General features: G+C 42.2%; 1 protein-coding gene and 1 long non-coding RNA gene across 2 annotated transcripts; both read right to left on the reverse strand.

The window, feature by feature from the left end:
• Nucleotides 1–577: 577 nt before the first annotated feature.
• Nucleotides 578–3,127, reverse strand: LOC134745218 (uncharacterized). Its single transcript, XR_010128141.1, has 2 exons — nt 3,015–3,127; nt 578–2,879 (listed from the first exon to the last, which is right to left on the reverse strand). It is a non-coding gene; the product is annotated as an uncharacterized LOC134745218 (long non-coding RNA).
• A 3,100-nt stretch (nt 3,128–6,227) lies between these two features.
• LOC134745112 (puromycin-sensitive aminopeptidase) lies at nt 6,228–25,715 on the reverse strand. The gene is made up of 11 exons (XM_063679065.1): nt 25,269–25,715; nt 24,240–25,192; nt 23,558–23,747; nt 20,327–20,440; nt 19,868–20,005; nt 18,026–18,118; nt 16,305–16,454; nt 15,371–15,648; nt 12,326–12,545; nt 6,653–6,775; nt 6,228–6,472 (listed from the first exon to the last, which is right to left on the reverse strand). The coding sequence occupies exons 1-11, from the start codon at nt 25,644–25,646 to the stop codon at nt 6,260–6,262; spliced, it is 2,850 nt and encodes a 949-aa protein (XP_063535135.1). The 5' UTR covers nt 25,647–25,715; the 3' UTR covers nt 6,228–6,259.
• Between the last annotated feature and the right edge of the window lie 1,106 nt (nt 25,716–26,821).

Below are 26,821 nucleotides of genomic sequence, written 5' to 3' on the forward strand. Positions count from 1 at the left end.
ACATTATACAGGGTATCTCATAACCAAAGACGCTCCCGCAGTGTACCTTCGTGGCCAAACGTTACTTCAACCGTATTAATCTATCTGCTTTCTGGCTCTGAAGCAGCTCTGGACAGGTCGACTTTTTGATGGCCAGCATTGAGTGTTAAGAAAAATGATACACTGGCAAGCCAGCTTTGCAAGTAAAAAAGGCGGCAAATTTGAGTAATGTTGGTGCGAGAAATCGATTTCCCATACTTATTATGAATTTCGCGCCTTTTTTTAATTAACAAAGATTATATTTTTGTTGATATACGTGGCGGTATAAGGGTTAAAGTACCTTATGGTGGTTGGCGCTTACGCTATTATTCATCGTCATATCAGCCCTTTATAACCCCTTTATGGTTAACCCTTTATAAGGCATAAGGGTGTCAGAAATTATGCAAAATATATTGCCTCTGACTTATAAAGGCTTAACGGCGCTCCAATAGTAATGCGGTGGTACGTGCTACGTGTCGTAAAGGTACATATATATATACCCTTGGAACGCCACATATTTAGCTTGGTGCATTAGAGCTTAAAACGACAAGTAAAACTATTATGTTCTTGTACCATTTATTGCGATAACAGTCTTACAAAACAATTCAGCAATGACAGCGACAAGACCCTATTAAACGATGGTAACTTCATTTCATTATTTTAAGATCACAAAAATTTTGACTGAACTTGCACGCCCCTAAACGATTAATTTGCTAAATGTAGGTACATAATTAAAATTATATATGTGTGCAAGTCGACTGGTACGTGGTGTGGTGGACGTAAGAAACTATTGCACACTGGTAAATTAAATTAAATACGCTACTAAGGTTTGTTGTGTCAGTATACAGTTTACACTAATGTTAGAAACAAATTGTACTTTCCCCAGAATAAAGAAATAAAACAAAAATAATGCTCTCAGCACCAATATTACAAAACTCGTAACATAATCTAAACATAAATTAAAATAATATTTTACACATTATAATACATGTTAAATCCTGTAAGTATAGCTTCTATAACAGTGGACCATTGAAACTGTAGACTTGTAGAGCATTGAAGTGTTATAACAACGGGCCGTATTTGTTAAATTATGATAATTCTTGTCTTAGCTCCTTTGCCGCTGCGGAAATCTAGTTAGGCGCATGTGACTAGTGTCATCATTGTACTGATGTACATGCGAATTTGAGCGAGCACAATAGATCAAAATGCATAAGATTTTTTTTACTAACATGTTAGATACCTTTTTAATACAGTTGCTCAAAAAGTGCTACTATACGTAGCTGTTTAGTTTGCGGAAAGTTGGTTTTCGCGAACTAGTGCATTTTACTTTTCCAATTTTTTTAAATTTATACTTGTTCCAATTCATGACTACTTATTGATGAGTATTAATATTGTTTCCTTTAAACGTTCGTAATCAACATAAAAACCTACTGTTAATGTAAGAATACGAAAAATATACATATTTCATATTTTATTACTTACCTCTCATTATAACACGTTTATTTTTTAATATTGAATATTGAAAAACCGTTCTTAATAAGTTGTCTGAATGGAACGGAATAGCTATGGAAGGTAGAGGTAGGAATAGCTGCCGAAACGCCTGTCAACGAAGAGGCGTTTTTTCTTACTGCAAGCATGTTTTACGTTTCCAAAGTTTTTATTCCTTACTTGTTGTTTTTATTATTTTTTCGCAACTGTATTAAAAAACGTCGTTCGATACACGTGCGGAAGTGTCGTTCTTCACTCGTCCCGAGTCTCTCGATATTTCGGTACTCGTGAAGTAATGACATACTTTCCGCACTAGCATCGAAATGTACTATTTTATAACAGACTGCCATGTACGAGCCCCGATGCAAATTAGTTCGTCTAGTTCCACACAACAATTTTGTTTATTCCAACTCCAACAACTATTTTGCACATGAAGAAAAATAGTTTATTTTGATCGTATAATAAAATTACATGACTCTTATTGTTAAAAAAATGTACTTTTCAAAAACGTTCTCCAAATCATTTTGTCCTCTCCTAGCACTGGTAGAGCCGTGTTGCTTTCCCTAGTAATAGCCCTTTTCACATCTGTTATATTCCTAGCCGTCAAATAAAAAAATAAAAAATCGTAATTTTTTTCTTTTAGTACAAACGGTATTTATTGTATTTGGATTTAGTTATTGGAGAATATTACCATATAAAATTAAACTACATTAGCATTAAATGTTAGTGATTTTTAAACTTAAACATGGTTTTTGTACAAACGCGAGAACCTCAAAAAATGGTCTGACTAGACGAAAACATATGCATCGGGGCTCGTAGGTATGTGTTTTCAGTGTACCTAGTGGTTCTCGTTGGAATATTATTATATTATACAGGTAAGCCCGATGTAAATCAAAATGTACTCAAGTTTATATCAAACTCGTGAATACATATATTATTTTCTATCCCAGCTTTTTTGCAGTATATTGCGTGAAAGGTAAGAATAGTTTAGACTGCTAAAATTACAATATTTTTATTATTTATTTAGACTAAGCTTTTAGATTTTACATGGCGATTGAAAGTGCTCTTAGTTTTTAGAAATAAATGAAATGAACAGGCAGGAATAAGTATTACAAAAACAACAACAAATTGAAATATACTTCTTCGTTCCTATGCTCCACCTGTTACTGCTGTTTAATTTAATTCGGCTATATTAGCTTTAAAATACGATATTAACAACATTTAAAATACTCTTTTTCAATGTCACGGTTAACATATAACAATGTCACTGGAAAATAAATAACTCAAAATGCTAGCAGCTCAGCTAAGTGAATAAAGATCTATTGAAACGTTAACTGGACTTCGTTGTAGTTTCAGTCTTGTGTCATTTGGTCCTGAAACAAAAGAAATAATGCATAAAGTCAAAAGTTAACATGTCAATAGCAGTTTGGTGTGTGACCCCCTTATTCATAAACGGGCTACAAGTGTGCTCGGTGCCGGGGTGTGGTGTGAGTGAGGACAGTAGTTACCGTCAGTGGTAGGACTGCAGGTAGGTGGTGGTGGAGGCGAGGTCGCGGCGCAGCCAGGCCGCGTTGAGTCGCACGGTCTCCAGCGCCTGCTGCACGGAGCGCTCGGTGCCGGGGAGTGGTGTGAGTGAGGACAGTAGTTACCGTCAGTGGTAGGACTGCAGGTAGGTGGTGGTGGAGGCGAGGTCGCGGCGCAGCCAGGCCGCGTTGAGCCGCACGGTCTCCAGCGCCTGCTGCACGGAGCGCTCGGTGCCGGGGAGTGGTGTGAGTGAGGACAGTAGTTACCGTCAGTGGTAGGACTGCAGGTAGGTGGTGGTGGAGGCGAGGTCGCGGCGCAGCCAGGCCGCGTTGAGTCGCACGGTCTCCAGCGCCTGCTGCACGGAGCGCTCGGTGCCGGGGAGTGGTGTGTGTGAGGACAGTAGTTACCGTCAGTGGTAGGACTGCAGGTAGGTGGTGGTGGAGGCGAGGTCGCGGCGCAGCCAGGCCGCGTTGAGCCGCACGGTCTCCAGCGCCTGCTGCACGGAGCGCTCGGTGCCGGGGAGTGGTGTGAGTGAGGACAGTAGTTACCGTCAGTGGTAGGACTGCAGGTAGGTGGTGGTGGAGGCGAGGTCGCGGCGCAGCCAGGCCGCGTTGAGCCGCACGGTCTCCAGCGCCTGCTGCACGGAGCGCTCGGTGCCGGGGAGTGGTGTGAGTGAGGACAGTAGTTACCGTCAGTGGTAGGACTGCAGGTAGGTGGTGGTGGAGGCGAGGTCGCGGCGCAGCCAGGCCGCGTTGAGCCGCACGGTCTCCAGCGCCTGCTGCACGGAGCGCTCGGTGCCGGGGAGTGGTGTGAGTGAGGACAGTAGTTACCGTCAGTGGTAGGACTGCAGGTAGGTGGTGGTGGAGGCGAGGTCGCGGCGCAGCCAGGCCGCGTTGAGCCGCACGGTCTCCAGCGCCTGCTGCACGGAGCGCTCGGTGCCGGGGAGTGGTGTGAGTGAGGACAGTAGTTACCGTCAGTGGTAGGACTGCAGGTAGGTGGTGGTGGAGGCGAGGTCGCGGCGCATCCAGGCCGCGTTGAGCCGCACGGTCTCCAGCGCCTGCTGCACGGAGCGCTCGGTGCCGGGGAGTGGTGTGAGTGAGGACAGTAGTTACCGTCAGTGGTAGGACTGCAGGTAGGTGGTGGTGGAGGCGAGGTCGCGGCGCAGCCAGGCCGCGTTGAGCCGCACGGTCTCCAGCGCCTGCTGCACGGAGCGCTCGGTGCCGGGGAGTGGTGTGAGTGAGGACAGTAGTTACCGTCAGTGGTAGGACTGCAGGTAGGTGGTGGTGGAGGCGAGGTCGCGGCGCAGCCAGGCCGCGTTGAGCCGCACGGTCTCCAGCGCCTGCTGCACGGAGCGCTCGGTGCCGGGGAGTGGTGTGAGTGAGGACAGTAGTTACCGTCAGTGGTAGGACTGCAGGTAGGTGGTGGTGGAGGCGAGGTCGCGGCGCAGCCAGGCCGCGTTGAGCCGCACGGTCTCCAGCGCCTGCTGCACGGAGCGCTCGGTGCCGGGGAGTGGTGTGAGTGAGGACAGTAGTTACCGTCAGTGGTAGGACTGCAGGTAGGTGGTGGTGGAGGCGAGGTCGCGGCGCAGCCAGGCCGCGTTGAGCCGCACGGTCTCCAGCGCCTGCTGCACGGAGCGCTCGGTGCCGGGGAGTGGTGTGAGTGAGGACAGTAGTTACCGTCAGTGGTAGGACTGCAGGTAGGTGGTGGTGGAGGCGAGGTCGCGGCGCAGCCAGGCCGCGTTGAGCCGCACGGTCTCCAGCGCCTGCTGCACGGAGCGCTCGGTGCCGGGGAGTGGTGTGAGTGAGGACAGTAGTTACCGTCAGTGGTAGGACTGCAGGTAGGTGGTGGTGGAGGCGAGGTCGCGGCGCAGCCAGGCCGCGTTGAGCCGCACGGTCTCCAGCGCCTGCTGCACGGAGCGCTCGGTGCCGGGGAGTGGTGTGAGTGAGGACAGTAGTTACCGTCAGTGGTAGGACTGCAGGTAGGTGGTGGTGGAGGCGAGGTCGCGGCGCAGCCAGGCCGCGTTGAGCCGCACGGTCTCCAGCGCCTGCTGCACGGAGCGCTCGGTGCCGGGGAGTGGTGTGAGTGAGGACAGTAGTTACCGTCAGTGGTAGGACTGCAGGTAGGTGGTGGTGGAGGCGAGGTCGCGGCGCAGCCAGGCCGCGTTGAGCCGCACGGTCTCCAGCGCCTGCTGCACGGAGCGCTCGGTGCCGGGGAGTGGTGTGAGTGAGGACAGTAGTTACCGTCAGTGGTAGGACTGCAGGTAGGTGGTGGTGGAGGCGAGGTCGCGGCGCAGCCAGGCCGCGTTGAGCCGCACGGTCTCCAGCGCCTGCTGCACGGAGCGCTCGGTGCCGGGGAGTGGTGTGAGTGAGGACAGTAGTTACCGTCAGTGGTAGGACTGCAGGTAGGTGGTGGTGGAGGCGAGGTCGCGGCGCAGCCAGGCCGCGTTGAGCCGCACGGTCTCCAGCGCCTGCTGCACGGAGCGCTCGGTGCCGGGGAGTGGTGTGAGTGAGGACAGTAGTTACCGTCAGTGGTAGGACTGCAGGTAGGTGGTGGTGGAGGCGAGGTCGCGGCGCAGCCAGGCCGCGTTGAGCCGCACGGTCTCCAGCGCCTGCTGCACGGAGCGCTCGGTGCCGGGGAGTGGTGTGAGTGAGGACAGTAGTTACCGTCAGTGGTAGGACTGCAGGTAGGTGGTGGTGGAGGCGAGGTCGCGGCGCAGCCAGGCCGCGTTGAGCCGCACGGTCTCCAGCGCCTGCTGCACGGAGCGCTCGGTGCCGGGGAGTGGTGTGAGTGAGGACAGTAGTTACCGTCAGTGGTAGGACTGCAGGTAGGTGGTGGTGGAGGCGAGGTCGCGGCGCAGCCAGGCCGCGTTGAGCCGCACGGTCTCCAGCGCCTGCTGCACGGAGCGCTCGGTGCCGGGGAGTGGTGTGAGTGAGGACAGTAGTTACCGTCAGTGGTAGGACTGCAGGTAGGTGGTGGTGGAGGCGAGGTCGCGGCGCAGCCAGGCCGCGTTGAGCCGCACGGTCTCCAGCGCCTGCTGCACGGAGCGCTCGGTGCCGGGGAGTGGTGTGAGTGAGGACAGTAGTTACCGTCAGTGGTAGGACTGCAGGTAGGTGGTGGTGGAGGCGAGGTCGCGGCGCAGCCAGGCCGCGTTGAGTCGCACGGTCTCCAGCGCCTGCTGCACGGAGCGCTCGGTGCCGGGGAGTGGTGTGAGTGAGGACAGTAGTTACCGTCAGTGGTAGGACTGCAGGTAGGTGGTGGTGGAGGCGAGGTCGCGGCGCAGCCAGGCCGCGTTGAGCCGCACGGTCTCCAGCGCCTGCTGCACGGAGCGCTCGGTGCCGGGCGAGTGGTGTGTGCGGAAGAACTCCTCTATTTCTTGAGCGGCCGACTCGGAGGCAAAGTTCTCGGTGGTGGACTTCACTAGTCGCGCCAGAAGGAAGCCGCCCTGTAAACAGTAATATACTTGTAGTACAGGATCTACTCTTATTCCTTGCGCTGCGGCGATATCCAAATTGCGCAATATTGGTCACTCTTTCAATAACATTTTTTTTATCTCGCCGCCAGTAGCCCACCTTACAAAATATCAACTCCTGTAAGAAACAGAATTAAGGAAAAAAATATTAACCTGGTAGCGATTCATGAAGTCCTGCCAGTGGTCCTTGAAGAACTGCCACGCCAGGTCGCGGCCGTTCCTGCTGACGGCCACCGACACGATCACGAACACTGTGTCTTGGGCGCGCACTTCGTCCTACAATTAAAAAACACAGGATTAATCTTCGACTCTCTGACATTGCGGTCTCACTGCGCAAAATGAGCAGAGTGAGATCACTGTTATCAAAGATCTATTGAGTGTAGGTATAAGATACATAGTCTATGAAAAAGAGTGCCTCGAAAAATCAAGAAAAATTTATGCTTCAATAGATGGCGATGTATGTATATGCCTTTTCTCCAATATGCTCGGAAATGTTTTATTTTTATTTTTTATTTTATTTTATTTTATTTATTAAGAAACAAACAGTCTCGTATATGTAACATTAGGTACAAGGGTAGTTAGTAATATTGTAGACTTACAGTTTCCTTAATTAAATTTATGTAAACCTAAACATTAAAGCATTTAATTTGAAAGTATTTATATGAATTATCGATTTCAATCGTTAATAACAATTAAAGGTGTGTTAATAAATAGTGCCAGAAAACTTGCAGTTATGTAAAAACAATAGGTATGTAGAACAATATGTAAAAACAATATTATGTCTGTTGAATACATTTTAAGGATAATTGTTTGAAGTTACATAGTGTTTCATGGAAAATATCTATATTTTGAAATTTTTTGTCATAGAGCCTGCACGCTCTCCTAATGAAACCATTCTTTGCATATGAAGTACGACTCAGGGGGAAGAATGAAATGAAAGCTCCACTTCATCAAATGTCACTTTTTTAAATGTAAGTGTTTGATTTGTTGATGAAAATACTAAAATCACTATGTATGCCTTAAACATTTGAGGAGTTCCCTCGATTCCTCATGGATCCCATCATCAGAACTGCGTTTTGTCAAAAACGGGACCAATCTGTTTGTATATACTTACAATCAAAAAGAATTTTCAAAATCGGTCCAGAAATGACGGAGTTATGGAGTAACACATTAAAGAAAAAAAAACGAATTGGGAACCTCCTCCTTTTGAAATCTTGAAGTCGGTTAAAAAGTCAAAATCATTACTGTACAGTTTTAGCAGACGGGAAGTTATATTTGGTCAAGCAAATGTTGTCAGTAGAAAAAGGCGCGAAATTCAAACTTTCTATGGGACGATATCCCTTCGCGCCTACATTATTTCAATTTGCCGCCTTTCTCCACTGACAAGATTTGCTTGACCCACTTTATTACTGTATTGTTTTTTACCTTTTAAAGACATGTTTAGACCAAAGAGTAAAGTAAGTATAATAGGTTTAGACTAAGAAATCGATGTATACAGCCAATATAAGGTATAAAAAACAGGCCGTGCGAGTCGGACTCGCGCACCGAGGGTTCCGTACTTTTTAGTATTTGTTGTTATAGCGGCAACAGAAATACATCATCTGTGAACATTTCAGCTCTCTAGCTATCACGGTTAATGAGATACAGCCTGGTGACAGACAGACAGACGGACAGTGGAGTCTTAGTAATAGGGTCCCGTTTTTACCCTTTGGGTACGGAACCCTAAAAAGGATAACGCAAGGCGTTTTTCGAAGTGTCTTAAAAAACTAGTTTTTTTAAAACCTGCGCTGCCTAAGCGCGATGCGTTCAGAAACTAAAGTACCGATATTCTCGAATTATCCAATAATCAATATTAAATGCAATACAATCTTATTTCTTTTATTTTTTATTTTATTTTGGTACATGGAAAACCAACAGCGCTATACATATCAAATTACTAAAGAATTGTTTGTACGATTGGTATTTTCATTAATGCTCTACAAATGAATCATCATCTGCCTGCGCCATTTCCCATCATCTGGGGTCGGCTCTCTTTGTTCTTCGTTTTCTCCATTCCGGGCGATTTTGGGCGATATCTGGGTTCATGTCTGCTTGTTTCAGGTCTTGCCCTAATAATGCTCTACAAATGAATACGATATTTTAACAAAATTGGCATTTTGAACAAGATTGTAAACTTTAAAAAAAGTTATGTTTGGAACGTGATTGTTTTGACGTTTTTTGATGTGAAGGTTCGATTTGAGCATAGACATAGTATAGTAGTTGTAGACATGAAACCGAGCGACCAGGGGTAAGAGAAAGACAGGTTAATATATGGCAGCATAATCCTTTTTCTCTTTCACTCAAAATTTCGGTATTTCGCCATCGCCTCCTATGCTGCCATAACCCGACCATGAAAAAAAAATCCGGTCGATGATAAGGACAAAGCATGGCACTATTTTCTCTTTCTTCTTATAGGAATCGCAATAAGACTATCTTTCTCTATCAAAGAGTGTCAGGCCCTTGGATTTGAGTGATGCTTGATGCTTAAATAATGATTATTTTATCTTATTTCCTCGCAAGTTTGGAGAAAAGCACTATATATGCCTCAGCAGGAATAGCAATTCGTAGATTCGTCTTCTTTGTCAGACCCCGCTTCGCGCCGTCTGACAAAATCGAAAAACATCCACGAATTGCCCTTTCCGGGCCTCTGCAATGATGTACTATTGACCTTTACTCGAGTAGAAGGCGACCTCGTTTGATATCTAACACATATCAGTAAAAGAACATGGGTCACATAGCCATATGTCATTCTAAGGGTTTTAGTCCTGTGTCGAAAGATGGCAGTAAATACTCTACTCTACTATACTTAATTTTCTTCACTGTAATGATGGGCATTAAATCCTAAATGTGGCGAAACAAGAGGGGAAATCATTGAATTCAACTCAATCCAGCCGCTATTAGCCAATAAATAATTACTACGTAAGAGACTCAGACATAGTAAAGTCCACAGATTTAATATATACGCTAGATGCCGCAAATACCACGATTTGTATTGAAACCAAGCGTGCCGACTAAAAAGTCGGCATACCGGCTAAAAATTTTATGTTTACAGAATCAACGTTTGTAATTCCTACATATTTATCTTAAAAATAATAAATCAGTAGGTATAGGTACAAAAACTTGTCAAGTGACAACCCCGTGCCGACACTCACAGCTCGGTCATAAAACTGTGGCGCGCAAAGAAGATTCACGGTTCGTGCGCGGTTATAAGTTTCAATTTTGCTTGCAGGCGGCGAGTGTAGGTATAATTTTGTACCTAAATCTGGCTTTTGTGAAGGAGTTAATTTTCTGTACGGTAGTACTATTAGTTATTCTGTGGTTCGGACACGCGAAGTAGATGCATTTGCGTCTTCTATGGTTTATTTATTTATGTGGTAAAGTCCAACCACTTGCTTCAAATTTATGCTCAGGGTCTTTTATATTTGCTCTTTCGAACTGTTTCTTCACGTAGCTCCAAGTGTGCCAGCTCTGAAAATCTCGGTACCTTTTTGGCACAGACATCAGCTGAGCCACCTTCCCTTTCAATTAGTTTGTTAGCATTATCGTGTACTTTTATTATGTACCTATGTTCAAACTTCTTGAATAAACGTCTTTTATTATTATACTCTTTATTTATTCTTCTTCTTAGGTTGGTTTTTATAATATGGATATAAAAGTAAAATACAAAAACACAAAACAATACAAAATACATATAAACACATAATAAAAACCTAACCTAGGGTGCCGCCAGCAGCGAGGCAGGGCCCAAGCTGCCGGTGGTCAGGGCCGCAGAGAGACGAACCGGCGGACTATCCGCGCCGTGTCCAAGATCACCGCCTTCTGCATCTGACCCTTGATCCAACCACCTAGCGAGAGTCTCTCAAGGTGTTGGTCGACTCTTCGCTATGAGACCGTTCGCTGAAACGACTATCGGGGCAATGATCGTCGAATCAACATCCCACATGGCGGTTATCTCGTGAGCCAAGTCTAGGTACTTACTGGACTTGTCCTTCTCGGCTTTCACGAGATTCTCATCATGTGGGATGGTGATGTCGACGAGCACGGCCCGGCGCTGCGATCGATCTATTATCACAATGTCAGGCTTATTGGCTACAATAGTCCTGTCAGTGATGATAGATCGATCCCAATAGAGCGTGGCACGACCATTCTCAAGAACTGGCACAGGTAAATACTTGTAGTACGGTACTTCGCGGTCCACAAGGCCATATAGAAGAGCAAGCTGCTGGTGAAAAATCCTGGCTACGAGATTATGTCTGTGCAAGTACTCGCCGTTAGCAAGATAAGAACAACCGGAAATGATATGCCTGAGTGACTCTCCGGGATGGCGGCATGCCCGACAAATGTCGACCGTACCGTTCTTAATATATTATTCTGTTGTCTTTCGTATTTTCTCGGCTTTCACCGGAGTACCTACTGCTATGCACGGGCCTAGGCCAAGTGCATCTCAGGTAAGTGTAAATATGTATTATTTCCTCAATTTACGGTGCATCAGGATGAGCGGTTCCTGTCCGCCGTGTGAGTCTCCGAGTTTGCGGTAAGGGTTGCATGGGTAGCTGATAGTGAGGTTGGTCTGGTTGCAGCAGCAAGAGTTTCTTGGTCAGTTTGTAAGAATTTTCTTACAATGCGACATGTATTGAGGATGACGGCCTTCTGAAGGAGATGGAATGTTTTGGGCGGTAATTTTAAGGTCCTTAGAGATTGATGTAGCTATTTGGGTATTACACCTGCCGGGCTAGCACATGATTGGCGCGAGAGTATCTCGCCGCGACATAGACTACCCGTCCCTCTTTAATTCATACAGTTAGCAAAAGACGGGTAGTCTATCTCGCGGCGAGATACTGTCGCGCCAATCATGTGCTCGGCCTACAGTAGTGGATAAAACAATCGGTACTATTGTCACTTTCTGCAGATGCTGCCATATCCGGATTATTTCATTTTTCAGTTCAATATATTTGCTAATTTTTTCGGCTATGGTACTTTGTAAATTATGTGTATTAGGAACGGCTATATCTATGAGGTATCCAGTTTTGCAAGTTTTGTCTATTAGTGTGATGTCAGGTCTGTTATGATGGGTAGTTCGGTCAGTAAGGGTGGTTTGGTCATAATACAGTTTGGCTGTTGAGTTGTCTAATACTCTTTCAGGTTTATATTTGTAATATGGCTCTATTTCAGTAATGAAATGTTGTTGATAGGCAAGTCTTTGGTGGATAATATTTGCAACTTGGTCATGTCTATGTTTGTAGTCGGTCTGGGCTATTGTTTTACATGCACTTGTAATATGTTGTATGGTTTCCGGGCAGCTATTGCATTTTCTACATCTGTCGTTGTTCAGAGTTTTTGTTATGTGTCGAGAGTCAAGAGTCAATATATTCTTTATTCAAATAGGCCTAGCAACAAGCACTTTTAAATTGTCAAGTTTTAAATATTACCTTAATCTAAATATCAGAGCAATTTATTGATGCAGTTATTATTATTCTTAAAAACATTGAATTATTATAGATATGTCAAACTTAATAATAAGAATTCACAAAAGGATTGTCAAACACCAAAATTGTATAAAAAATACTAGTCTAGAAACTTTCTAGAATAAAAATCTAAATGTCGTTGGTAGTTTCTTTATTATTATTAGTCACTTGATGAGAGGTTGACGAGAAGACTGGCAGAGTGTGTTTTAATCGCATATATCTCCTGTTAGTTGTACTTTTAACTTTTCATCGGCGTACCTTATAGCATTGTAATAAGGTTTACGAATCGTCAGTAAAGTGTACACGATGGTAAGACACTCACCGAAACAGCGAAGTCCAGCACACGCTTCAGAAGCTCTGGGTCCTTGACCGCTCCCAGCGCGCGGCTGATACGATCTTTCTCCTCGTGCAGGTCCGCAGAGCGGTACAGCTCCAGGAAGCGCTGGAACGTGGCCTCGTCCGCGTCCGCGAGCACGGCGCGGTAGCACGCCGAGCGCAGGTCCGCTGGCAGTGTGGCCGCGCCCGACACGTGTTTCTCGAATCTGGCCATACGAACATTAAAAAGTCACTTCGAGAACTGCTAAATCCATAGGATATTAAATGACTGGCAATGTATTAAGTACTTGATATGTTAAAATACGTATGTTAGGCGAAATTTGCTACCAAAAAAACAATGAGTTCTAAATTTTCTAATCGTTGAAAAACCGCAGACGTTATCAAAACGAAGCGCTACAAGTACATTGACCCGTCGTATGGAAACTATTCCTAGAGAGCGTAATAGTCAGTAATCAAATACCAACAGTTGTATAAAATAGCAGTCAATAGGAAATTGAAAATAAGGGGAAAACTATAACTTTAGATTCATTATATTGGATCTTTTTTTAGGGTTCCGTACCTCAAAATTAAAAAACGGAACCCTTATAGGATCACTCGTGCGTCACAGCCTATTTTCTCCGAAACGACTGGACCAATCAAGTTGAAATTTGGTATACGTATGTAAGTTTGTGGCCCAAAGACGTACATGTAACGTAAATAAATGAATTTTAAACATGAGGGCCACTTTTAGGGGGTAAATCAGAAAATTTAAAAATATAAAGTTTTTCAAACTATGTCGTGTTAGGTATATATCAAATGAAAGAGCTCTTTGTGAGCCATCTCAAATATATTTTTTTTATAATTTTAGGATAGACAGTTTAGAAGTTATTCAAGAAAATATGCAAAAAATTACCAACCACCCCCCCCCCCCCCCCCTACTGGGTCTACAATTAAAAAAAAAATACACAAAATAGATCACAGGAATACCTATTAGAAATGTGCAGTCAAGCGTGAGTTGGACTTAATTACTTAGTTTTTGATCCGACCCCTATAGGTTTTTAGGGTTCCGTACCCAAAGGGTAAAAACGGGACCCTATTACTAAGACTCCGTTGTCCGTCTGTCTGTCTGTCACCAGGCTGTATCTCATGAACCATGATACATCGTGACAGTTAAATTTTCACAGATCATGTATTTCTGTTGCCGCTATAACAACAAATATTAAAAAGCATACCGTAACCCTCGGTGGGCGAGTCCGACTCGCACTTGTCCGGTTTTTTTTCTGGATGACAAGAATTATAAAAAAAGATCTAATATAATTGATCTAAAGTTATAGTTTTCCCCTAATTTTCATTATCCTATTGACTGCTATTATATTGCACACAGCTGTATATGTGTCAGCATTTTGTAGGTAGGTAGGTTTCCGAAGTTTATTCACTTTATTTCCAAACTAACAGAATAAACGCAACATTATCTTTAATTATAAGCAATTAAATATAATTATATAATATTACTTCTGTAGGTATAACTAACTTATGCAAGAAAAAACTGCATAAAACCACAAGGAAAAAGTATTGTGGTTATGTGTTTGAACCAATTTCGTTATCTATTGCAATGAATAACAGTCAAGTGGCTTTATTTACTTTAGTTATCAATTATCATTATCACTAAGAGGAAATCCCACAGTATACTAAACTTAACCAAATGCGTCACTTCACAATGGTAGCATTATTTAATGTAATTTTTAGCTAGTAGTAGCCTACATTTAGAGATGTTTATAAGATTATTTGCAGATGACTTGATTCTATTGAGTGAAACACCAGAAATCCTACAAGTTATGGTTCAGCAGTTAGCAGAGGCAAGTGAACAAGTGGGCCTCACAATGAACTCTGGAAAGACCAAATTAATGACTAATGGATTACAAAAACCTATACAACTTAACAACAACACAATAGAATATGTAGATCAATACACATACTTAGGACAAATAATTTCACCAGAAGATCAAATCCAAAAGGAAATAGATACAAGAATAAGTAACTCGTGGAAAAGGTACTGGTCGCTTAAAGAAGTAATGAAGAACCCAAAATTCACTATGGAAGATAAAAAAAAGGTTTTTAATACGTGTATATTGCCATGCCTTACGTACGGGTGCCAAACGTGGGCCCTAACGGAAAAACAAAGGAAAGCTCTGAAAGTGTGCCAAAATAGAATGGAGAGAAGTATGCTGAACATCAAACTGAAAGACAAAGTTAAACTAACACATATCAGAAAATTAACAGGAGTAGTTGATGTCACATATACAGTAAAGAAATTAAAATGGAAATGGATTGGGCACACGATTCGTAGCCGGAAAGACAAATGGTCCAAAGATATCACTGTCTGGTACCCCCGTGATGGGAAAAGGAGAAAAGGAAGACAAAAGAAAAGATGGGAGGACGAAATTAGAGGAATAGCTGGACCATTATGGAGAAGGAAAGCCATGAACAGGGAGTTATGGCAAATTCTAGGGGAGGCCTTTGCCAAAGGGCAGACTGACAATGAAAACGTCCCGGATGTCAGAAACACAAATTAGAATAAGTGAAATATATATATAAAGATGTTTTTTTATTGTTAAAAATAAGTCAGTAATAAAGGCTTTATTTATTTATTTATTTATTTATTTTATAAGATTATTTATGTACGTGAGAACTCGTAAATTAAATTTAAGGGAATTCTACAACCCGATTTTGCTTATTGCTTAGTGGCCCTTACTTTTGTATTCCCAAGTACCTATTAAAAAAATTAAAACACTTTATTAGCCCTTTTTAAAAGACACTGATAAACCATTTATTCGTTTGCCACAATACACACATATTAAAACAAAAGAAACAGAAGAGATATAAAAAAGCAACATTAGGATAAAAAACAAAACTTTAAAAAAATAACCGTAGAATTGCTGTGTGCGTCGCAGCTAAACAAAAGGGTAATAAGAGTTTTGAATGATTCACGGTATGGAGGGGAATAATATTAATGATACTTGAAGATGAAGAAACATAAATGAAGAAAGCTCACCGATTCTTAGCCTCCTTGATGGTGTTGGGGTCCTCGAAACTGATCATTTTGTTAAGCACAAGACTCCTCAACAGAGTGTCCAGATGACTTTCCTTATCCTCCGCGTCCCAGCCCAGGCGCTTAGTGACCGGTCCGACCAACTGCCGCCCATAGTTCTTAAGCGGCTTGTCTAGGGCCGTGTGCGAGAACAGCGCGCTCAGCTTGGACATGCAGTTGGAGATTGACGACCAGACGGTGAAGTTGCTCTCGTTGTTGAATGCCTCCATGAGTTTCAGGGACTGTAACAAGCGTAATGTCGCGTGATAAGTTGGAGTAGGAGTATTTCTAAAGTTTGTTCCTGTTGATACTACTTAATATGCATTGCATACATATGCCTGCGGAAGTTCATGTTTTTTACGTATGAATTAAAAAATTCTGATAGAATGCAAAGTTGTTTTTTCGCTCATTATGTATACCCATATATGGTATTTCCACTTACACAAAAGAAGTGGAGTATAAAATAAATAAATTATAAGCGAAAGTTCAAATACGTATGCAATATTCCGCGTCTCAGGCTGGATAACATTGGCGTGTTAGTTGTGCGTGAACTCACGAAAACTGTATTAAATATGCATAGCGTGCGTGTAAAAGGCTCGAGGCATACCCACAAAATAAATGGTTGAATTTTGTGTGTTGTTGTGGAATAGGCTGGTTTAATACCAAATAAATAACCTGGGGCGATGCGAGCTTTGGATCTCACGAGTTTTAACTTAATCGACATAAAAAAACGTGTAATTATCCAATCTGCCGCTAAATTTCACGAGAATCGGTTGAGAAATGCGATGTAGAGTAGACCAGCCGGACACACAAAAAGCATTTTTGCCCAAGCTGAAACAAACGCTTCGCTCGCACCTTTTTCTCGCTCGGAGAAAACACGCGTTAGCTACCAGCTCACCTCGTGCGTGTGCGTGTGTCCGGCCTGCACCAGCGCGAAGCAGTCGTCGAGCAGCCCGAGCCGGTCGAGCGGCGGCAGCGAGCCGTCGCGCACCGCGCCCACCAGCTGCGCCAGCATGCCCGGCTCATACCGAGTCCGGTAGTAACCCACCTGTTGCAATTATTCATATTAAGAGTATAACGTCGTTTACACTAAACTCACTTTTTATTAGAAAGAAAGAAGAAAGAAAGAAAGAAAATACATTTATTTGATGCCACAACATAGTACAAGCCTGCTTTAGTTAATTTATGTTTTATCTCTTTCTTACTAATACCAAAGATATATGTAACTCCGTATAAGATAAGTATAGTCTAAGGAAAAAACGTGCCTCGGATTATCAAAAAAAGTTATACTCGAATAGATGGCGCCACACCTTTGGCCTATACTCGGCTAGATGGCGTTGACGACACCGTTTGATATGTAAAAATATTAACACATCAGTAAGAACATGGGTCAAAACACATAAAAAAAAACATATATACATTATTTGATGTTTTTATACATTTTCATTTTTAGTTTTAATCGTGTGTCGATAGATGGCAGTAAATTTACTGACTACAAAATTTACTATGACAATAAATAACCCTCTATACTATCTATTCTCTTTGCTAATACACAGTGGCGTAGCTGGGGGGGGGCTGGGGGGGGGGGGCAAGTGCCCCGGGAGCCATCCAAGAGGGGGCGCCAAAATGGGCAAAAGGCAGCAGCAGGGAAACTTTTGTCAGTCGTCAGGGGGCGCAAATTTGGTGACAGCCCCGGGCGCCAGCTCCTCTAGCTACGCCCCTGCTAATACATAACGTCCCCTGCCTGATACGCCACATGATATGCCACATCTCAAAATTTATGATCATTGGAGAATCAATCTTAGCTAAAAATAATAAAGTTCAGTTTCCAATCCATACTAATATTATAAATGCGAAAGTGTGTTTTTATCCCAGAAATCATCCTTTAAGGGGGTGAAAAGGGGGGTGGAAGTTTGTATGAGAATCTATAATAAGCAGATTAGGTTAAAAATAAGCTACTCAAAGTACTAACTCCACGCAGACTAAGTCCCGGGCAAAAGCTATAATTATATAGTTTGAGATGTGGCCGTATAGCAGGCAGGGGACGATGAGTCAAAATTGCAGATTAAGACCAAGTTTGGACAAAAAAGAACCTTGTGGAGAAGGAATATTCACAAGTTTATATTTTGGACCACCATACTAACGGTCCTCGTAACTGATAATTTGTATATCAAAGCATTCATACTGTACAATCCGTACATTGCTAAATTTTTTCGAAACAATTTGGTATTGATAACATATCATTATCAGTTCATTATAGGTCATTGACCCAACCACATTCAGACCCAAAAGGGTTATGTTAGTGGCCACATTTCACATCGTTTGTTACGACAAACATGATTTAAAAGCAGGTTCATATTTTGCTTTCATATCCTTTTTATCACACTGCACACTGATACGGCAATAGATACTTAAACCGACATTCAATCGATATACTTTGTTTTTGCTAATGTTACTCATAATAGTCATAAACTAACAGTGGCAGAAGAAAGGAGTGTTTAAAAGTTATGTATGTATGTTTCTCAGAAATCTGAATCTATTTCAATTTGACCTGTTGAAAAACCATCTAAACTAGGTACAGAGAGAGAAAATACGTGAAATATATATTAATAAACGTACTGTGCCAGGGTTTAATTTAACCCATGAAGACTCTGAAACATTTTCTAGGACAACTTCTTGGGTTCGTTTATCCAAAACTGTAGACAATGCCACCTGAGAACAAAACATCCATTGTTGAAACATCGTGTGCATTAAGTACGGCACATTTTTATTCAGACAGGCTAGTTATTTTCCTACAATACATATAATTAATATGGAAAATATTACAGATGAGGTAAAGATGAACCATTTTAAGCAGCACAACCTTCTCCAGCACGCAATTGCCTACAATACAATTGTGCATTGTGTGGGGGTAAGTTAAATATTGTACGAGAGTCAATATATTCGTTTTATTTCAAACATTCGTCGGCCATTTTGAAATTTTTCGGCAGTTTAGGCCTTTAGCCACAATTGAAAATTGTGTAAAAAATACTATATTGCACTCTTCAAATAACAACACCTGATACAAGTGATACATGAATGTGTCTCTAAAGTCATTTTATATAACACGCACAAACACGTCAAAAGTACCAACTTTTGTTTAGTTTGAGTGTGTTGCATTGCATACTTAGATGTAACTGAAAGTGTTTTGAAGTGGCGCGCTGTTTAAATATGGTCTATCTTTACCGCGTTTCCGGTCCCTAGAAATCTAGATTATAAGTTGTCGCTATTCCGAAGTACATTGCCGTACACATCGCGCTAAATACATTAAACTAACAATACCATAAATCAATAAATATTATTACTTCAACGTCTTTATTTATTCTACAATGCCCGCCACTGCAGCTATCTTCATCTGAACGCTGGTTATTTGATAACGAACAATACGCGCATTGTGGAAGCTGCAAATCATTGAGTATTGACACTTTTATTGAATAAGGAAGTGAAGCGCTATCAATAAGGAAATCAAGATAAATATTTAGCCTATTTAGGTCAATGTGATGTGTGCTTTTCTCTTGCAAGGTTGCAGATAAGATAATAGATACATTTTGATTTAAGATAACAAGATAATGCATCTGCAGCTGTAAAGGCTACTGCGAATACCGAAATTCGAAGATCGGCTATCCCATCTCTATCGCTCTTGTCTTATTGGAGTGTAAGAGAGAAGATAGGGTTAGACCAAGATAAGTCTGCAGCGATTTTGATAGCCCAGACTGTGCAAGTGTTATAGTTGGTAAACCAAATTGTCAGTAAATAAAAACAAGAAAAACTATACTCATCCTTTTCTTTTAGGTGCTAGTACTAGTGTAGGACAAAGATAGTATGACTCTCTCTATCTATGTTTATATGTCCTTTGACAAACTATATTTTAAAAGTCAAACTTCTATCAAATTATGACGTAGGTATAAATAACACTTGCACAGTATGTGCTGTCTAACTCTATACAAATTCGATTTTCGAGGGTCACGTGTCACTGGCGCCAACCCTTTTGGTATTTGTTGTTATAGCGGCAACAGAAATACATCATCTTTGAAAATTTCATATGTCTAGCTATCACGGTTCATGAGATACAGCCTGGTGACAGACGGACGGACGGATGGACGGACGGACAGCGGAGTCTTAGTAATAGGGTCCCGTTTTTACCCTTTGAGTACGGAACCCTAAAAACAAACAAGATCGTGCCGCATTATTATTACCGCGCGGTGAAGGCCGCGCGTCACCACTGGAGGGCTTCGTCACTTTTTCTTTAATATATGACATCTATTACAAGGTTTGCAAGGGACTAATTGGTACAAAAATATTTAATAAAGATGACAAGGAAGATTTTTGGTTCTGTTTGACTGTTTGAGAGTGGCTACCTGCTTAAGTATTAAGTATATTACATAATTTATAGTTAAAATAATATCGATATCAATATCTTACCTTAGAAGGAAATTCCTGCGTAGAAATAGTAATGGGAACCATCCATAGGATATCATGAGGGTCCTGGCTACCATCCGCGGTAAATTTCTGCTGAGTCAGCGTCAACACGCGATCATTGCCCCTTTGTTTCGAGTTTACCTGCCAACCACACACCCTGCATATTTTAAACGTGTTTATATTAACTTCATTAGGACTATTGTCTGTCCTTACAATAGGCAATGAATTTAATGTACTCACTTAAAGGAAGACAATCGAGTTGAAGGACTTATTATGATTAAGGCCCATTGTTATTAATATAGTGTCTTCAAATGTGTGGTGTCATTTTCTATTATAATTTCAACACTAGGTAAGTACTTAGGCAAGGATAAGTATAGGTTTAGTTTAGAAACCTTTGATTAGAACCAGGCCTCATATTCTAGTTTCCCAACATATTTGTATGACATGTGAAACTCAACGAACCTGTACAACTGGGAAACCCATCTGCTTAGTCCATGTGGACATCACAGCCCCAACAGGCTTTTTTGATGCTTCCTCCAAAGCAGCCCATAGGTCTTCAGTAAAAGTGTTTTTGTACTGAAAAAAAAAACTCATATAAACGCTAAAGTAATAAATATTTAGTTTGTTTTTACATACAGGTATTACTTTAGCTATCTTAGTCTAAAGCAGGGGTCGGCAACAGGCGGCCCGCCGGCCGCATGCGACCCGCGAACCTCTAACTTGCGGCCCGCGAGCCTCCTGGGCTATTTTGTATATAATTTTGACAAACGACAATACCTGATAAAGTCATAAATATTAACAAAGTGCGGCCCGCGTCAAATTCGTTAACTACTATGTGGCCCATGGCTGCTAAAAGGTTGCCGACCCCTGGTCTAAAGAAGTCATCTTGAAGCAACAAAGTTATATATTTCATGCAATAACTGCTCTGTATATTGCTAGGTTTTGTAGGTACATTATTACATTTCTGTTTAATCAGTGATACTGATAAATGAGACTTGTGATAATAATTCTGTATTACTAAGAATTAGTAAAGACAGGATAAGAAACACTTTATGATGTTGTATCAAGGAAGACTATACTTACAACATTTAAATATAAATGTTTAATCTGCATAATGAAAGTGATAGCTAAAGACGCCGGTTCGAATCCGGCCTTCACCACTGGAGGGCTTCGTCACTTTTTCTTGGCACCAATATAATGACCACCAAAAAATACTCTGGTACCCTAAATAAAGAAATTGCTTACACCAAAAAAAATACTAAACACCAAAAATCATGAATGATCACCAAATATAATTAATGATCACCAAATCTTGAAGAGAAAATAATGCGATATTTTCACTTAAATAAACCACTATGATTACAAAAAAATGTATACATATTACCAAATAAAGTAAAATGATGCCAAAATTACTAGCCCCTCCCGCTCAATCCCCCGTACACCTCACCGCACGCGCCGCGCTCGCCTGACCCAATCCTCAATTCAGTCACGCGCCACGCTTACAGAAAAGAAATGCTACTAGAGAAGTGGGTAAGATTAGGTTAGAACTGCGATCGTCACAGAAACGAAATGCTACCAGATAAAGGTTAGGTTAGAACTGCGACCCTTACAGTAACGAAGTGCTACAAGAAAAGTGGGTTAGGTAAGGTTAGAACTACGATCCTCACAGAACCGAACTGCTATCAGATAAGTGGGTTAGGTTAGGTTAGAACTGCGATACCATAGGGGCGCTTCTACCGTCGTTCGACAACTGGCTAGACCGAAAAAGAGGGAGCCTAACATATAGGCTGGTGCAGGTAATGACCGGACATGGCTGCTTTGGTCATTATCTGTACCAAATTCAGCGGGAACCGTCAACAGTCTGCCACCACTGTGGCGAAGAGGACGATACTGCCCAGCACACCCTTGCGGATTGCCCAAGCTGGGTCTTAGAGCGCCACGAAATGATGGCAATATTGGGGGTAGACGATCTCTCTCTGCACAGTGTGGTGTCATGTATGCTGAGCAGCGAGAGATCGTGGAATGCCGTCACGAAATTCTGCGAATTGGTGCTACAGAAAAAGGAGGTAGCGGAACGGGAGCACGAGGAGCGAGCAAATGCGCACCCGCTCCGGCGTAGACGGTTGGGGAGAAGGCGGTTACAATATATTAATCGCCTACTCCCCCAGTAGGGCCTGTGGGATGGGGATCCACAATATAGGGCCTGGGGGAAGGTTCAGTGCGTTGCCGATCCTTCCCTCCTCTGGAACGAGGGTGCCCCCGGTATTCTAACCGGGGCAGCTGGGGGGACGACACGGTGAAATGGTCTGCGACCCCGTGGCGTCTCCCAACAACGGTAGAGCGGGCAACGCCGCAGGGAATGTTAGTGGGTATTCTCTTCCCCTCCCTCCGCCTTGCAGAGGGAGTTACGGGAGGAGAGAGTCCCACATACCACCCCCCAATGGGCTTCCCCAGCCCGGGGTGAGATGCGTAAATGCATTTACCCCTACGTCAAAAAAAAAAGTTTGAACTGCGATCCTCACAGAATCGAACTGCTACCAGATAAGTGGGTTAGGTTAGAACTGCGACCGCACGCGCCGCGCTCGCCTGACGCAATCCTCAATTCAGTCACGCGCCACGCTTACATAAAAGAAATGCTACTGAGAAGTGGATAAGGTTAGGTTAGAACTACGATTGTCACAGAAACGAAATGCTACCAGATAAGTGGGTTAGGTTAGGTTAGAACTGCGACCCTTACAGAAACGAAATGCTACTAGAAAAAATTGACGAAGTGGATTAATGAATTTAATGGAATAACAAGATGATAAATATTTGCACATTTTTAACCGACTTCAAGTAATTTGCTTTAATAGGATAGCAAAATTAAAAAAATTGGTTATAATTTCACATTAAAATGGAGGTCTAATTATGGTAATCATTTACTATTTTTGGGTTTACAATTATTAGTTTGGAGTCATTTGCTTTAATAGGATAACAAGAAAAAAAAATTGGTTATAATTTCACATTAAAATGAGAGTTCTAAGTTTGGTGATCGTTTAAAATTTTTGGGTTAAAAATGATTATTTTGGTGTTATTTGTTTTAAAAGGATAAAAATATGGTACAAATTTGGGAATCATTTCTCATTAAATAGTTCTTATTTTGGTGATCATTCATTATTTTTGGTGGTAAAAACGAATTTTTTGGTGTTAAATTTTACTAAATCTGGTGATCTGTTAAATACATGCCCTTTTTCTTTAATATTTATGACATCTATTACAGTTTTTGCATAATGAAAGTTAATCCTACCCAATGAACTAAAATTGATCCTATCACATACAACATTTTGTCAACTATTCAATCTTCAACCTAAACTCCCACTAACTTGATATTAGGTTGTCAGAGCCTCAAAACTTAATTTAAAATTTCAAGATCACTTCTGGCTGACTTCTTTCAAGCTGGTGAGATTTGAATGATTAACCTTTTGGACGCCAATGACCAATATATCCGCACCGTAGGTTCAACGCCAATGACCGATTAATTGGTCATAGACCACTGAGCAACATAGACCTACGTGCATGTGCATAAAGTTCAATTTCAGTTTTGACACTTCGGTGACGTCTGGATGACAGCTTTTGTGTTTGACACGGCGTCGAAAAGGTTAATATAAAAAATATTCTTTATAAAGAATATGAAGTAAAAACAAAGAAATTCACCTGATGTCTAGTAAGGTAGATGTTCATTCCTTTACGGAAATCATCATCACCAATATATCTGTGCAGCATGCGAATGACAGAAGCACCCTTGTTGTATGAGATGTCATCAAATATCTCATCAATCTCAGATGGGTGGCCTACTGGCACTTCAATGGGGTGTGAGTTTTTTAAACAATCTAACTCTAAAGCCCTGAAATCGAACATTAATATTAGTGGAGGCACAAAGCATACAATTTTGAGTTAAAATCCATGTTTCTTCAAATGTTTCATGTTAAAAAAAATTGTTCATGGAAATAAAATTTAGAAACAATACATATAGACACATTAATTAAAAAGAATGATAACTACTGATAAAACTGTGTGCAAAGGAACAACAAAAGGTGATGACTTGGCACTATTTATTCAAGGCTCATATACATATGCATTGGCCATATGCCAAGTTAGCACTTTCTTTTACACAAAGATATCAAAAATGGTGTAGATCATGCTGAGAATGCACATTAACATGTATGAAAATATGCACTTTAAGTCTCATGTACACTAGGAATATTTGTGATGTTTTCAACCAAAAGGTACCACATTGCTGATAAGGTTGATTTCAAATTGAAGCTATATGGAAACAGTGCCTTATTGACAACTGACAATACCCTTTTGGTTGAGAATGGCATATATATTTACATACCTGATGTAAGTTTCAGTAACAAACTGAGTCCAAATATCATACTCGGGGAACAGATGGTTGACACACAAGAATTCCACAAATGAAGCGTAGCCCTCATTCAACCAGAGATGAGTCCACCATTCCATAGTGACCAAGTTGCCAAACCACTGATGAGCCAACTCATGACCAACTACAAGGGCTATCCACTGCCGTCTCACAGCAGATGTGTGTTCCTCATCTACCAACAAGCATGTCTCTCTGTATGTCACTAAGCCCCAGTTTTCCATAGCACCAGCTGAAAAATCTGCTATAGCAATCAGATCAATTTTAGGCAATGGATAGGCTATGTCAAAGTACTCCTTGTAGTAAGGCAGTACCCGGGCTGCCACTTCCAGTGCAAACATGCCCTGCTTGCTTTTGCCCACAGGTGTGTACACGCGCACCAAGACGCCGTCGCGCGATGTCTTCTCCACATAGTCATACTCGCCCACTACAACGGCTACCAGATAAGTGGACATGATTGGAGTTGTGTCAAACCTCACAAATCGTGTGTTGTCAGTAATCTGTTCCTCCTTCACGGGCATGTTGGAGAGCGCAACACGGTCGGCGGGAACGCGCAGGGAAATGTCGAAGGTTGCCTTGATGGCGGGCTCGTCCCAGCACGGAAAGCAGCGGCGCGCGTCCGTCGCCTCGAACTGCGTGACGGCCGCGTGGCGCTCTTCGCCGCTCGGCGTCAGGTATTTGCTGCGGTACAGCCCCTTCATCTTGTCATTGATCTCGCCGGTAAACTCGCACTGCAGAGCGGCATCGCCGGCCGGCAGCGACTCCGCGAACGCAATCGTGGCAGTCTCTTCGGCTGCGCTGAGTCGCACTTCCACCGGCGACAGAGGCTCTCCATTTTCGTACTGTAACTTAACGCTCTTCAAATCCAAGTCCAAACAGTTAAGCACTATCTCTTTGGTAGGATTGACGATCTGAAAGTGAATACGTCATGTTGAAACGAGATAATTTGCGGCGACCAGACCTACCAATGATGAAATTCCCTCTTACCGATACTTTCACTGCCGTCTTTCCCGTAAACGTTAGTTTCTCGAGATCTGGCACCAGTTCTAGATCGTAATGTTTAGGTACGACATTCTTCGGAAGGCGTTGAAACTGTTTGTTTTCGGGCATTGTCACTTTTTCTTTCACGATCGTAAATGTGGGACGCGCTACAGAAAAGTACCGTAATGACCGAGTGACAGAGTGAACTCGCCGCGCTCCCGCGCCTCCGATACGTGCCCCCCGCGCGCGTCCTACTCTCTGCCCCCACTCCGAATAACGGTATTCGCTCGTACGTAACAACTTGCAATGGCGATTCAAATTAATGCAATTTTCTGAACGAAATGCAAATGAATTACGTATGACGCGTAGTAACTGTAGCGTCATGGAAAGCGGTTAACGGAGTGACGTTAAAAGTGAAAGTTACTCAATAAATAGACTAGTTAGGACTCATGTAGGCAATTTATGTTGGTTTGATTTGATGAAAGATATAATCATATAATAAATAATTTGAGGTTGGAATATCGGTGTTCGGTGAATGAAAATGTTTAGTTATTTGACATATGATATGCCAGAATGAATGAAATGAATGAAATTGAAATTCGGAAGTTATTCTGAACCACTATAACTTCATGTTCTGAACCACGGATTTAGATTTTAATAAACCGGATGGAGTACACGGGCCAAAAAGTGTGTCCACATGAGAAGTCAAAGTGGGCGGTTGCATCTCTTTCTAATTAGGGTGACCATAAGTCATATGTATGTGGGATATTAGGATAAGTTGGAATGTATAGTTTGGCCAAGATCTTTTTTCATTCATGCATAGGAAGTCAGAGAGAATGGATATAGTTTTTTTCTCCTCTGTAAAACGCTTCTCAAAACTTAATTTAGTCGTTATAAAAGCTGTTACTGATGACAGACAGACTGACAGACGGACAGCGGAGTCTTAGTGATAGGGTCCCGTTTTTACCCTTTGGGTACGGAACCCTAAAAATGGTCACTTTTTTTCATTTGTAGTCTGCCTCTTTCGCACTCATGGTATGTTCATACACGTAATGGCTTCTCTTTTGCACACTTCAACTATTCTTTAAGCGTCATCGTAGTTAATTGCACCATTTTTTTTATTTGCCGCCTTCGTGTACTGACGGAAATGTGTGTTCAACTTATATAGAATATTATGTATAAATGTGTCTGTAATATTTAAGGATTTTGGATTTAAATTTTGGCAATTATATAGCTCTTATTACGTGCACAAATAAATCATTTATCTATCTATCTATATATCTATCTATCAACCAAATAATTAAACATGCCGAAATAAAGATATACTTATTTAGGTAAACCAAAGAGTAACTTATACTAGAGCGGTACTGTCATAGTAAATTTTGTAACCCCAGTAAATTCACTGCCATCTGTCGACACACTTTAAAACTAAAAATGAAGATTTATAAAAATACGATAGAATGTATTTAAATATAGATAAATGTTTTTTTTTTTTTTTTACATTAATAATTTTTATGATTTTGACCCATGTTCTTTCACTGATATGCGTTAAAATTGTT

This window comes from Cydia strobilella, chromosome 11 (genome assembly GCF_947568885.1).
Source record: "Cydia strobilella chromosome 11, ilCydStro3.1, whole genome shotgun sequence".
NCBI lineage: Eukaryota > Metazoa > Arthropoda > Insecta > Lepidoptera > Tortricidae > Cydia > Cydia strobilella.